The sequence below is a fragment of the Glandiceps talaboti genome, chromosome 2, assembly GCF_964340395.1.
Source record: "Glandiceps talaboti chromosome 2, keGlaTala1.1, whole genome shotgun sequence".
NCBI classification, from domain to species: Eukaryota; Metazoa; Hemichordata; class Enteropneusta; family Spengelidae; genus Glandiceps; species Glandiceps talaboti.
The window spans coordinates 28,226,890-28,241,675 of NC_135550.1; the positions used below are offsets into that span (position 1 = coordinate 28,226,890).

Consider the following 14,786-nt stretch of genomic DNA (forward strand, 5'->3'; position numbering starts at 1 on the left):
CTAATGCAACAATTCAACTGAACATAAAATGTCCCTATTTTGACATTTCAAATTCCCTTTCACCAAAAAAAATGAAGTGAGATGTCTGACTGCAAAGGGAAAAATCACAACATATTTTTCAAACACGTTTCTCAATAAACAATTATTGCATTTATTGTAGGAAAGATATTCTTATTTCATATTCAATATTATCTTTCAGATTATTTTCACATAATTTTTAGAAATTATCGCAACAGTAAGACAGAGTATATGAAACAAATGAGGATGTCTGGGCCAAGCCAATTTACTACTTATGATAAAACAGACTGACTACCCTGGCTGGAGTAGTAAAACTAAATACAAAAACTAAAGACATTAAAGAATATTGGTACAATGTAAACAAGTATGGTCCTTGCCATAAAATAGATAAAATAGCCAGAAATAACCATTTACCAGATGTTTTGACATTTTATCATTATTGTTTTTAGAGAGAAAGAGGATATATAAAATAGAACCACAGCTTAGCACCATATACTTATACTACATAAACAACATTTCATGGTGCATGTGCATGTAACTTGATATACTTGCTGACTTTTGTGGTTTTCTTCAATGTGATTGAATATTTGCCATAATGTTATCAGAATTTTAGCATATTTTCAGAAATTTCAAACACAGATGTTATTTCATCATAACTGTTTGACTCCACTACATATTGCAAGTTTTAGATACTTCATCTATCGTGTTATAGATTGAAACTTTGCATTTCCAACAAAGTCAGAAAAACTTCTCTACCCATCCATCATAGTAGTATAGTCTACTAACTTTCAGTTAAAACTGATGACTACTTAATTTAAACAATAATAATATTAATAGCAATATGGATGCAGAGTGATCAAGCATATGCCATATTTATGTTCAGACTATCACTTTCCCGCTATGAATGTACTCACTGAAACATTCACCAACTTTATTTTCTATTCTTCACAGGATGGATAGAATTAAACCAGGTGATATCTACAACCCATTGTTATAACAACCCATGGCCTCTTGACAGCAAAACTAGAACATTCCTCATTGAGCGGAAAAAGTTAGTCTGTCTAAGAACATGGCCTGAATACCTTTATACTAGTACATGTACAAATAAAGCGACAGTCATCTACATTTCACTAAGTTTAAAGTTCCTCAACAATAAATACCAAGCTGTTGTTTAAGAAAATACAACAATAATAGTCCATTTCAGATCTATATCCCTTCTTTTGACACAATTTGTTGAGTTTATAGCATTTTGACATTGTGATAAAGAGCTATGAATCATGGGGAGCTGCACACACACACACACACACACACAGCACCTTTAGGCCCCTTACCCCTTGCTCCATATAACATTATTACCATGGGAGGTACATTTATATTTGGACCACATCACTAACCCTACACCAATACTATTCTAACATATCAAAGAGTGTACAGATAACCTTTCATGTTTTACAATATATTAAAAGATATGTACTGAATTATAAATATTCATACTGATATGACTAGCTTGCATCATGATATAATCATCGATGGATTGCATCCTGATGAATTGAGGTCAGCTCTAACCAGCGTTGAAAACACATTTTAAACTTTCAATATATGGATCATGAATTAACAATTGTGAGGAAAATATCTTTCCCTCTTATCTATGTTCTTAAATCACAAATCAGTATTCTTACAGAACACAGTGTTCTCAGCAAATCAATACTACCATCAGTGAATTGGCAATCTAACCTTTGCATAGCTATGCAATCAGACATTTCGTTTTGCTAAATATATTGTATATTTCATCCTATACGCTGATTATAGTACATGTAAGTATCCGAGTGTGTATGGTTTCAAATAACTTGGTTCACTTTCAAGATATTCCAAGACTGTCACACACATATGTATGACTGATTTGGATTAATCTGCATATTCAAATTAGGTCTTCATCTATGATACGTGATCAGATTCAAAACACCAAGACCTACGGCCCTATACTTCAAGCTTATTAAGAAAATACTTGAGTCAGTCTCGCCATGCTCACTTGGAAAATAACAGACAAATTACATCAAAGTCATCACACAGCTTTCAAAATGGCTGCCAGACAATACAGAGAAAAGAGAAGACATCAGTTCCCTAGGAAACAAGTTTGATGACCCATACTTCCATTTGATTTGAACAAAGCATGATATTTCATAGGGCAAAGTTTCAAGAAAAGCTGAAATCCTTTGATTGTCATGAAAACCAGTCCCTGAGGAGTTTCCTTCCTTAATAGCCTGCATGTTGCATCTCTGGTCAGATTCCTCTTGTCTGTTGATTTGTATGCACTGTCGGATAACAGCAGTATTCTTTCAAGTTGTGGAAAAGACCGCTTGAACCTTAGGCCTTTACAGAGCCTCCTGCTCTGTATCCATGACAACAATTTCAAGGCAGAAATCATCTTATAGATGGAAAGGACAGGAAGTGATGTCAATCGCCTGAGAATGTTAAACTATTATTTGATTTCAATTCAACCTCCAATAATTCCTTATCCCACCAGGCATATTCAATTTCTTGCAAGAACACCGTACAATGGCTACAATTTTTACTGAACATACAGCTGTGGAAAGAAATGTGAGGTGTGATGTCTGTTGGTGCTACTATTTATGGTAATGAAGAGAACAATTAGTCTTTATGACAAACAACCACACTTTCTGCAATGATGAACACTAGTGTTGGCAGCATTATGTCTATCAAAGCATACATATATGAACATTACACATCGATTCCCTTTCAGAAACTTATCATTTTGAATTTCCCCGAACAGTCCATGTATCATCATCACAAAATCACAAACGCCATCCTCAAATCAAGCGACTTATCTCTTCCGTATTGCTTTTGCTTAGTTCACTCATATACACAGTAGAGAGTTGTCAATTGCTTCAGATAAATATCACAGAGTGAGGGAGTGTCAGTTTCAATCACCTATCATTAGCTAATTGTTGTCCATTAACACTTCATGTCAAATCAAGTATCACCAACCAAGCATCAAATGTCACATTTACCGAGTGAGGACAGTACATGACAACTGTTTGCAAACATGAACATGACGCAGGGCATTGATATTTCAGTGAGAAAATTACAAATTGAAATTTTACACTCTTTCCAAACCTTTTGAAACATGCACCGAAAACAACTTTTTGTTGAAAACTAATTAAATTTTATGTACCTGATCTTAGATATAACTAAACACTGTTCTAACCAGAAACCCAGTAAACATGTCTGCAGCGGGTGAACACTGAATTACATGATGTCCATGTGCCATGTACAACAAGTCCAATCATGTTGAACACTAGCCTACAATACAGGCGAATGGGGATTTTTGTATTTTAATTTTCCTATCTCACTTAGAATGATCAATCGTATGTGTATTCAAAAGCTGTAATTAGATTACGACATCACCTAGCGATAATCAACTCACCAATGTCCATTATGAAAACTACCTCTTTGTGATTGGCTGACCCCATCTGCTGCGATGGGCTTATTAATATTCATAATGACCATCTATGGCACATGCTAAAAAGGTCATTCAATTCATGGGAATTTCACACATGCAGGGCTCCCGCTAACAAATTAAAACATTCAGCCACTGAATTAGCTAATCTCAAAAGTTTTCACCACTTTTTGTGAATATTAGCCATTACTTTAGAGCTTTTAGGGTTCACAGCTGGTTTCTGTAATGTACCATAGCAAGTTTGACTTCTGGAAGTTACAGCCAAGACACAGCTTTAACTTTCAAGGAAATATTCTGTTGAAAAGTCACAAGATTTTCTCATGATTTTTGAAAATGTCAGAGAGCATGATCTTATAATGTATAACAATCAGCTGTTTTTAAATTATGACTTTGTAGCACGTCACATTCGATTCATATAGTCATCTGCACATTTCAGTCTAATGGTTGTGCATTGTATCATCACGCATGTCACGTATGTCATGTTCAGATGCAAATACATGCCACAATGTGCTTTCTCCAAATGACTCTGATCATGCCAATAGGAATCCAATTGTATAAGGTTTACCCGCTGAACACGTATTTGGGCATGACAAAGTTAATCCAAGCTATTTTCAAAACAAGCGTTGTACGAACATACATAATATTCACATCATTTTGGTCAGTATTGCAGTGAAATAGCCAGCGGTGATCAAATGAACCAGATACGAAGTGATAGTTTAGGGCTTGTTGACAGATTTTTAGATTGTATCAGTCAAGGATGTTTAAGGAGTTAAGGATGTTCATGCATTTTCATCATAAAGCTCCAACACTGCATTCGGCCTAATCATGGTGATGCGCTATTGACATCATAAAGCTCCACCTCTGCATTCGGCCTAATCATGGGGTGATGCTATTGACATTGTGAAGCTCCATCTTTGCATTCGGCCTAATCATGGGGTGACGCTATTGACATCATAAAGCTCCACCTCAGCATTCAGCCTTATCATGGGGTGGCGACGCTATTGACATCGTAAAGCTACACCTCTGCGTTCGGCCTAATCATGGTTATGCTATTGATGTCATCTCAGTTGCTCCCATTTTCTGACCACTAGCTTCATTAAAGCAGAGAATCAATGGCATCAGGCCAGGCGTGATGGGGAAATAACAATTTCAAAACCCCTATTTGCATAGATTCCAGGCTAGTTGAACTCAAACACCAATATATAATTGAGATCAGACTTGCCCTTAGATCAATAAACATAACAAATTTTCACATATAAAAAATGTAACATTTTGATAAAAAATGCAGCCATATGATAATGAATATCAAAGCATACTATATGCTAGTTGAACTAAAGATCTAAGATATTTTCTTTCTACAGGCTATAGACATAAAATTACTGCTCCTAGAGACAAGTAAGACATTGGAAACTAACAAAATAATTGCAACGTTTCATCTGCAACATAATGAACCGACACAGTGAGTGGTCCATGTGTACTCTACTACTCCCCTACAGTTACAGCAACTAGTAACACACTATTTAACAATAAGAAATAGCGTTGTCATTGTGTTTTTGCTGCAGGTTAAATTTGTTGCTGGTAGATAGACTATTAATACATACTCCTATCTAAAGCATACTATGACTCTTTTGTATGATGGGGGTCATGATATATACAATATACATTATCTGGTAGTATGGAGGGGTTTGGGAAACTTCACAGTATGATATGAAGCATACATTATCTAGTATGTAAGGAGGGGCTCCATGGGACACCATGGTATGATATGAAGCATACCGGTACATTACCTACAATGTATGGAGTGGGGTTCCAAGGGATACTATGGTATGATATGAACCATACTATGGCTTATACAAATGGAGGGGGATCAAGTTGACAAATGCATCTGATATTAAACCAATACAGTACAGTATTTATATCAATGCTAAATTTGTTGTTATTGCCATTGATTGATGGCAAAGGGAAGGGAACAGATGTCAAAATGAATATCAACCTGGAGAGTACTATCATTGAACATACTATCAATAATATCACTTTGATAAAACAATTTCAAACACAAAAAAAACTATGAAAGTGAATAAATCCCAAAACTCAAGTCTATCCTATTTGCATATCATTATAGCTGGATGGAACTTTAAATATAGCATGCTGTGAATCTATAGTAATGTGTATGATACATATAGGAGTAAATAATACCATCTTCCACAAACTGTATCACACCTCATCAATTATGAGTTCTGAAAATGACAAAGTAGAATATTTTTCATAATTTTCTATTACAGATTCATGCAACAGCTGTAAAAGTAGTACTTGGTGGGAACATCCAACCATATAGCATTTTGTAATCACAAAATTTTGTTTTGCTTTCCATTTCCACTTAATACCTCAGTACCTGCTTTCTTAGTTCTTTTCATAACGGTTGTAACATAAGCCATGTATTGACAATGCCATGTACTGTATTTGAACATTACAATTGAATTAACAATATTGCATTACTATGAATCGTTCTGTATCACAAAACAGGCAATGTTTTTTTTCAGTTTCACAAACATCACACCTCTTGTGGTTTCACAAACATCACACCTCTTGTGGCTTCATCTCACCTCTTGTGGATTTAACAGAATGGTGAAATGGCAAATTCCAATGTTGTTGAAGCATGTTTCAACACAAACACCATCTATATTGCTTATTTGACATTCACAGCTGGCATTTTCAAATGACACGTATCTGTATAGTACTACCATACACCAGACTAATTCATGGCCCCTGATGAGTTCTCGTTGCCCCAAGCAATATGCAGACATACATCTTAAAAACATTAAACAAAGCATATATTTTTTTTAAGGAGTGCGCATACATTTTTTGTGGGAAAATCAGTTATTGGTTAGAATCCACATTAATAATTCTTGTTGCCTTAGTAACCAGTGAACCAGTGATGTAGTATGATCACCTTTATATGCATATTTAAAATGGAATTCAATTTAAAAGCTCTTAGTTTTGGCAAAATTAGAACGACAAGAAAATGGTGTAGAATATGGTTTGTGGTAACACTAATACATTACACATTTTTGCAACCTGCCAATTATTTTGAATTCTAAAATATCCAACATACCCTTATCATAAGTCTGTAGATGAAATATTTGTATGAGATTACAAGATACTAGGTTGAGAGTAATTTATCATTCCAGTCCATGCATATTATGGCTGGCATAGCTGCCCAGGTCACTAAACCAATACTTTCAGAATTTGCATATTGATTGCATTAATGTAATATACATTGATAATCTGGCATTCTGCACATAACAACACTAATTTTCCAATTTGGACCATCGGAAACATTATAGAGAGCTCAACTGATATAACTTATATAATAGAGTAGGTGTCAGACACAGATGGTGCACACTTTTGTTAATAAATTTAAAAACCAAACTCAAAGTGAAGCATTTCTACACAAATCCATGAAAATCATGTTACTGTCTGTTTGCTTTTTCAATTATTTTCTAGAGCTCATGTTTCCCGAATACCAACAGCTATTCTAAACAATGAGAGAGAGAGAGAGAGAGAGAGAGAGAAACAGAGAGAGAGAGAGAGAGAGAGAGAGAGAGAGAGAGAGAGAGAGAGAGAGAAAGAGACAGAGAGAGACAGAGAGAGACAGACAGACAGACAGACAGAGAGAGCGAGTAGCCCAAGATTATTTGTATTAAAGCATATTAGCACATCATAATTTATTTATCACAGGTGACAATCAATACTGCACTTTGGAGAAAATATCACAAAATAATTTGCATGCCTTACATATTTATTTATAGTTTGAACTGGATAAACGGATATACTAGTATTGCCAACCTGTTGTAGTCACTCTTACATTTTGCTAAGAGCTTTAAACAAAAAAGCTGACCAATCATATTTGCTGCTCATTCATATGTAAATTAGCTCATTTTCATATCAATTTTGTTTTTATCTGAATATCATATTGTGGTCATGGGTATGGGTTGCAATTTCAGTGTTGATTTATTGTGGTCACCTTAACCTGAGGTGTTAAACAGATTTATTGGGTAGGCTGTCTCAATCACAACTGGGTATTAAACTGAAGAAATTCCTGAAATAGACAGAGTGAGTTACACTTTGTATGTGTTATTAGGCCTGGATGATTCTGGTATATGCAGAGTAGATTGGTGAAGGATTAGCCAGGTCAGGGCCAACAAATGAAAAAAAAATGTCCAGCCTAGCCTTGGCACATCATCACCCACATATAAATAGACACTTGTTCATCATCACAAAAAGGGAAGAGGGGTGAACTATCAGATACAAAGAAAGTTACAGAAGTCTAGTAAAAAATAACATACAGGTTACAGATAAGGGGTAGTCCTAAAGATGCTTCATTGCTTGGGTTTTCATATTAACTTGATGAATCACAATATGATAAACTTTACAGCTAACACTGGTGTAAATGAAACACAATCCAAATCAATGATTTACTTGTCATTTCATTTCATTTAAGATCATATACAGACATAATGAATTTACATTCATCACCAGCAAGGTAATGGTGTAATATACTGATATGTTACAGAAACCCACCAGCAAATACAGGGCACATTTACAATGGAAAATATTAATTACATATTACCCAAAACCGGCTACAAATATCTTTTATTTTCAGGTATAAAAGGTTGAAATGCGAAGAAATCAAGGAACATGAAGAAGTAAAGGTTATATTTGATATCTTGAATGTCAAACTTGATTTCATAAATATTTAATTATCAGAGTTTGAAAAGTAACAAATAAAAATGTTTCCATTTTATCATCGTAGCATATGAAAACCATATTTTGTTTGTTACTCAAGAAGTGACACAAAAAGCTATGGATAAGAAGTCTTCCTACACAATGAGAAATATGACGTCAGACGATTTGACACTGTTTGAGCAAGGTATACAGCAGTTAATGCCTCTGGATACTGAAACTGAAAAATTATGTGCAATACAATTTCACTATATATGTCCAGTCCAAAATGCCATGCGTAATGTTGTATGGACTATTTGCCTGTGGTAAAATAGAAATGACAGAAGGACAGGAAATAATATAATAATTACTTACAGCCTTACAACATAACAACTTTATCATGTCAAAGACAGTAGTATGACATGGAGGATTTGTACTGTCAGTAATAGGATTTTCACATTGAAGGCAAATTATAATATTATAATCTGAACATTAAAAATAAACATACAACCTTATAAGGCTACTGTTTCCTGATCATTACACAGTAATTCAATTTTTACTTTTTTAATAACCTTGGGTGTGATTTCTGTGTCACTTTACCTGTCTATAACACCAATGTTACCCCTGCCCACCCAATCCTAGCCACCCCTAAATACTAAAACTGATCCTAAGGTACCTCCATTACACATTCTACATACATGTTTCTGTCTCTGCATCTGTTTCCATCTGTGTATGTGTCTGTCTGTGTCTGCCTGTGTGTATATATACCATTTTAAATTTTGGCAACAGAATACTTTCTTTAGTAAACCTGTATATTGTACACATAGCTTCCTGACTGAGTAAAACAGAAAGTAAAAATGTGTTAAAAATTATAGCTAAGGCCACAGCAAAATAAAAAGCTTGGTTCTGATTAAGTTATAATACCTCCCAAAAAAGTAGGGTCAAACTTTGTTTCTTTTTCTTTTTTGAAGAGTCATAACATCTCTACTTTTTGTGTTATTTTACTTTATTTAATATAATATAATATATTATGATATAACAGACCTAATTATCAGACCATTTACTGGGTTAGAAAAGTTTAGGGTTAGTTGGAAAAAACTACATAGGGCCACGTAATACCAGACTACAGCATATTTTGAACACAGTTTAACACAAAAACTGTTCCAAACAATACACCCATAGGTTTCAGTAAAAAAAATACTAACAATAATTAAACACTTGAGGCAAGAGGGTAAAGATTAAAATTGTACTCTTTACAACATGCTGCTGGGTAGTGTGCAGAGCATGCTGGGTAGCATGCAAAGCAAACATATGACATCATGAAATGATGAAGTAAACAAAACAGTTCAAATAAAAAGCCATAATGTCCACATTGTAATTTAAGCCCTGAAATAACATAATGGTTGTTTTACATTGAAGTAGGGATTTCCCTGTTCTACTCATTCATCAATGGTACATGTATCCTGACTGACTGCCATCCAACACAATCATATCACTAGAGACCCCTAATTCCTATACAACGAGTGGACATCATATGATATCGGATGATGTAGTCTTTCAAGCACATATGCACGCATTCACAAGACTAGACCATGAAATGATGTCCCCATGATGATGACAATAAGTGGACATCATATGATATCGGATGATGCTGATTCGTTGACTTTCAAGCACATAGGCACGTATTCACAAAATTAGACAATGAAATGATGTCCAGAAATAGATTTCATTGAATAATACAACTACAATGACCATTGGAATCTCTTGAAGTAAAACACAGCTTTGTCCAATCCAGAGTTTTCTATGAAAACTTTAATCCTCTCATTCACCAAGTGTGTTAGATCTTTCTATCATCCAAAATACAGTGCAAAATTCATTCAATTTAATTAATTTATATTTAACAAATCTGGAGACAAATGATTCAAATCTATACTTGAAATATCATAACAAATCCATATATTCAAGTGTATGTTTGCTTTTGTTTGTTTAATATCTAACTATTTTTAAATTACTTTAAATAAAAATGTTGATATATATATATACAAAATATCCCATAATTCTCTCTGATTTCTACTTTCAGACCTGTCACCTCAAGTCCAGGCAAATCTCACTAGTGTACTGGGTTTTGTGAAAATAAATTTCTGAAATTTTTGTATATATAATTACCTGCTGAGGAGTTCCGAATGTCACTTTAAAACACTTTATCCACACTGAGTACCCATGTTGGTGATTACTTGATGTTAAAAAGTTTGTTATTCATAGCAAATGTAATATTTAGTTGTTGGTACATTTGGTACAAGTTTCTTTTCAATTTGTAAGCGTATTTTGCTATATTAGATCCAAATAATTTGATACTTTAATGTTTGAATAAACTTAAAGGAAATTGTCTCATGAGGAATCCACCCAAGGATGCAAATCTTAGAGAGTTATTGATAAAACCATAGTTGGTTGGTTGATTGATTGATTGATTGATTGACTGACTGACTGACTGACTGACTGACTGACTAATTGATTGATTGATTGATTGATTGACTGTGGTACTGTGCATTAGCTGAGCTGGTGAAAAGCACAGTGACTAGAGTTCTCTGGATGTGGATTCGACTCCTACATATGTCGCTTTCATTTCCTCAATTTTATATAACATTCATCGTACTTTGAAAACCCTTTGAGTTGAGTTTTGTGGAGACAATCTAGTTTTCATTCATTCATATATCTTCTGATTAAGCTTGTTTAACTCTTTTTAATTAAACTTTCACTAGTATACCATATCATGGCAATATACCATTGTACAAGTTGGATTACAATACATATGGGTAGTATAGTCTCTATCAGAATTGCAGAGTAACTATAGCTATTGTTTGTAGTTTTTTTTACAAAGTGTGCTTGTCACGGCCTGTCTACACAAGCAGACCTGTGACAAACTCATTGCTATGCATGGAAGCATATCCATAAACTCTGAAAGACATACTACAACAAAAATAATACAATATGTAATTATCCAAAGAGTCCCATCTCATTAAACCATTCTGTTTGATAATATATTGAAATTCTACTGGCTTTGAATGAAGCAATCACTCCTGAAACAATATATGCATTAATATCTTACCTCATTTGGGACACACGCACAACAAGCATCATTACTAAACATTACTTTGCATCATGAATTTAATCAGTCACTACACCCACAAAAAAAACTGACTTGAAAGACTCAAAATATGTTATAGTCGATGGAAGAAATTTTTTAGTTGAACCTTGTCTAGAATTAGTTTGACCCACCCCACTTTAGCAGAATCCCATAGCATCAATTTATCTTAAATATTCCAATCTAATCAAAGTGAAAGAACAGAAGAACATGAATCATCAGTATTATGCTACTATAGGGTGAAATCTAATGAAAATTCAATTACACTTCAAATTCTTCATATTTGCTGTGTGACACCTAAAGTCATGTAGCCCTAGGCTGAAAAATGGAAATGAAAAGATGAGATCATAGGCTCATCTCCATGGAAACAGAGATTTCAGTTGTTGTTTTCTCTAATGCTGATTCCAGCTTTGACATTTTCAGTCTCGGGTGAGCATCTCATTTGAAATTTGGTATGAAACAATTTTGTCAATGTCATATTTTTACCGAATTAGACTACACAGTATTATGGCAATAGAGCAAGTAAAATTTCGTTTATCCCAAGTATCATCGCTTCCTAGCATCTTAGACTTCAATGTAGACAATACAATTTCTAGTCTAGTCCCAGTCCTGTGATCATCATTTCATTCATTTTATTGCTAACAATTATTATACTTCACAGAAATTACAGTTGAACTTGACTGACCAGACAAGATTTCCTCAACACCCCAACACCCCCACTCTTTCCTTCTCTCTTTCTCTACTCTCTTTCTCTTTGTCATTTAAAAATTCCTCTACGTGTCCTGCATGAAGATCTCTTGATTTCATTTTACAGAGCTTTGTGTGCCTTTATAGGCTGTAAGCTGCCACAGCTTAATATTACATGTAGTCAACAAGGAGTAGCTGAATTATATTCCACAACAGTCACTTTTAATTGTTTCAATGTCATACTGTACTGCACATCTTTTCACTGATTTGTACCATTTCGTTGTACAATCACCTTTGCATTGTTTAATTTTAGACATGGGTAAAATTTAAATACTTCATAGCTGGTACATTACAATACAGTACAAAAACTAGTGCTATGTCTCTATATTGCAAGAATTTCTATAATACCATGATTGAAGTATAAATTAAAATACCTAAATTTGTACTTGTCATTGCAGTCTTTAAAGACCAAAGTCACTTTTTTGTCTACATTTGACTGTTATCTGTTTGAATAAAAATGAAATTGAGTACAAACAAGAGAACATGTATGAAATCCCTACATCTACAAAACCCCTACATCTATCACATTCACTGATTTATATGCTGACTAACCAGGTAACTACATGCCAAACACTTCAAAACATCTAGATTGATCAACAATGACACCCATGCCTTTGTGATTCTAAAAACAGAAATGAATCAATTATGGTACAGAAAAGATGACAATTTAGGCCATGAAAACCCTCAGAACAACTGAAGTCATGATTTTTGTTTCAAAATCAAAAGTAATGCCTCAAATTAGAAGAAATATTATTGAATTTTGACAATCCTTTCGATCATGTATGCAGGCAAACTCATGAAAGGTCATTGCCTATGAAGGTCGATTTCCAAACAGAACGAGGCAATTTTCCCTCAACTTACAATTACACAATTCTCAATGTACCTATTCCCAAGACACTTTCACTCATTTTTTAGGTATTTCTTCATCTTTGTCACTCACTATTTTCAATGCATTTTAACTAAAATATGTTTATGTATTTTTTCAAGATACAGAAGAAAAAGGCATTACACTTGAGAGGCCTGGGAGAAGGGTGGTGATGAAAACACTGAAAGAGGAGGCAACATTAGGCAGACTCATGATAAAATTGGAATATGAAAATATTGTCAGGATTCCTATAAAATATCCTATGTCATCATAACCTGTGCCAATATTGTCAAACTACATTAGGAATATTTGATTTGGCTATTTCATATACATTTTGTGTAGTAACAAGCCAATTTACAATGCAGAAAATGCTAGTCATTAAAAAGAGTGGACCCAAATGAACTGTGAAATGACATCCTAGCATAATTTAACAGCCAAATCACTATTCTATTGCAATTTTTTAAAATCTGATTCAGCACAGAAAAAAAATCAATAGAGGAAATCCCAGCTCTATGGGATTAAAAGATGGTGTTTATTAATGCATAGGGAGAAAAATGAAATAACTAATATGGTAATAAACTATGTCAATTGATTTTTACAGCTTCATCACACATCATAAATAGTTGAAACAAGATTACATTATGAAATAAATTATGTAACACTGATAAGGGGCTGTTGCTATGTCTTCTGTTGGGGTCCCAGCGGATTCTCATAATTACTCAATGCATTTCCATAGTTGTTATGATATCAACACCTGATAAGCTATACATCAATTGTTCCAATTAACAGCAGCAATTTCCCACTCCATCACATCACATGTACAAAGTGCATTGCTTTCTTTTGCCAATCAACCATCATATCCAGCTATCAGTTTTACATCAATAATTTTGAATTTCACATTATGCAGTCACACTGTTGGTTTCATTTCAGTTTATGTACGGGGTTTTTTTTCTGCTTATACATTCTATACATTTTCCATTTTCTGATTGTTCATATATATTCTGGTTAATGTACAACACAGTCTATCACGATATATAACTCAAGATGCAAGGGGGTAAGAGTTGGTAATTGCTTTTATGGAGAGGAAAATATCCATCACACACAAAAAACACAAATTGTCAGGGAAAAGACAGCAATTTCGAAATAGCATTGCACAATTGACGGGGTAAAGTGCAAATACTGTGCAACATACTCCGGCTAATCAATTCAAAGAAAACAACTAGTTCCTGATTTCTAGACTCGTCTCATTTTAGTGCAGACGATACCCGCACGTTTGTAGTTTGCTTGTGACAACGGACAACATAAATTTCAACTGCGATCGCTGTTCACGTCCAGTTACAGTCGGGTGTTTCAAGCACTAGAAGAGACAAGGCCGTTCGCTGCGATACGAAGAAATCAAAACGGAACACCCCCTAGGGCAGGAACCGGCGCAACCTTTAGTAAATACAATATAAGAACTCCCTCTTGTCAATGATCTGTTAAGTAATTGCTATTAACAGATGTTTGACGAATATAAATGCATTAATTTTTCCTACCTTTCGGTAAACTATAAAATTAGGATTATATTCATTTGTCCCATTGCTAGAGTCTTGTTTGCGCCTTTGAGCCATAATGTTCATGTACATGTAGATTCACCGTACGTTCCCTGTACCGTACCGTATCCCTTGAAGCAAAGTATATTCCTTGTATTGGGAAGTCAAGAAAATTCCATGCCGCGAGCACGCTTATTCACAGTCAATGTTAATGAAATCAGACACAATAAATTTAAACAAAAACAGATTTCTATATGTATACGACGACTGGTCACTCCTCCA

General features: G+C 34.3%; 1 protein-coding gene across 3 annotated transcripts in view; it reads right to left on the minus strand.

Annotated features, from left to right (window-relative positions):
- The window catches only part of LOC144453780 (regulator of G-protein signaling 7-like), a 115,573-nt gene that overhangs the window by 100,521 nt on the left and 266 nt on the right, over positions 1 to 14,786 (minus strand). For all 3 annotated transcript variants that reach the window (XM_078145136.1, XM_078145135.1, XM_078145134.1), the window contains exon 1: positions 14,508 to 14,786. This exon is cut by the window's right edge and continues 266 nt beyond it. In XM_078145136.1, coding sequence (XP_078001262.1) covers positions 14,508 to 14,597 — 90 coding nt within the window. In that variant the 5' untranslated portion in view covers positions 14,598 to 14,786. The remainder of the gene's footprint in view (positions 1 to 14,507) is intronic.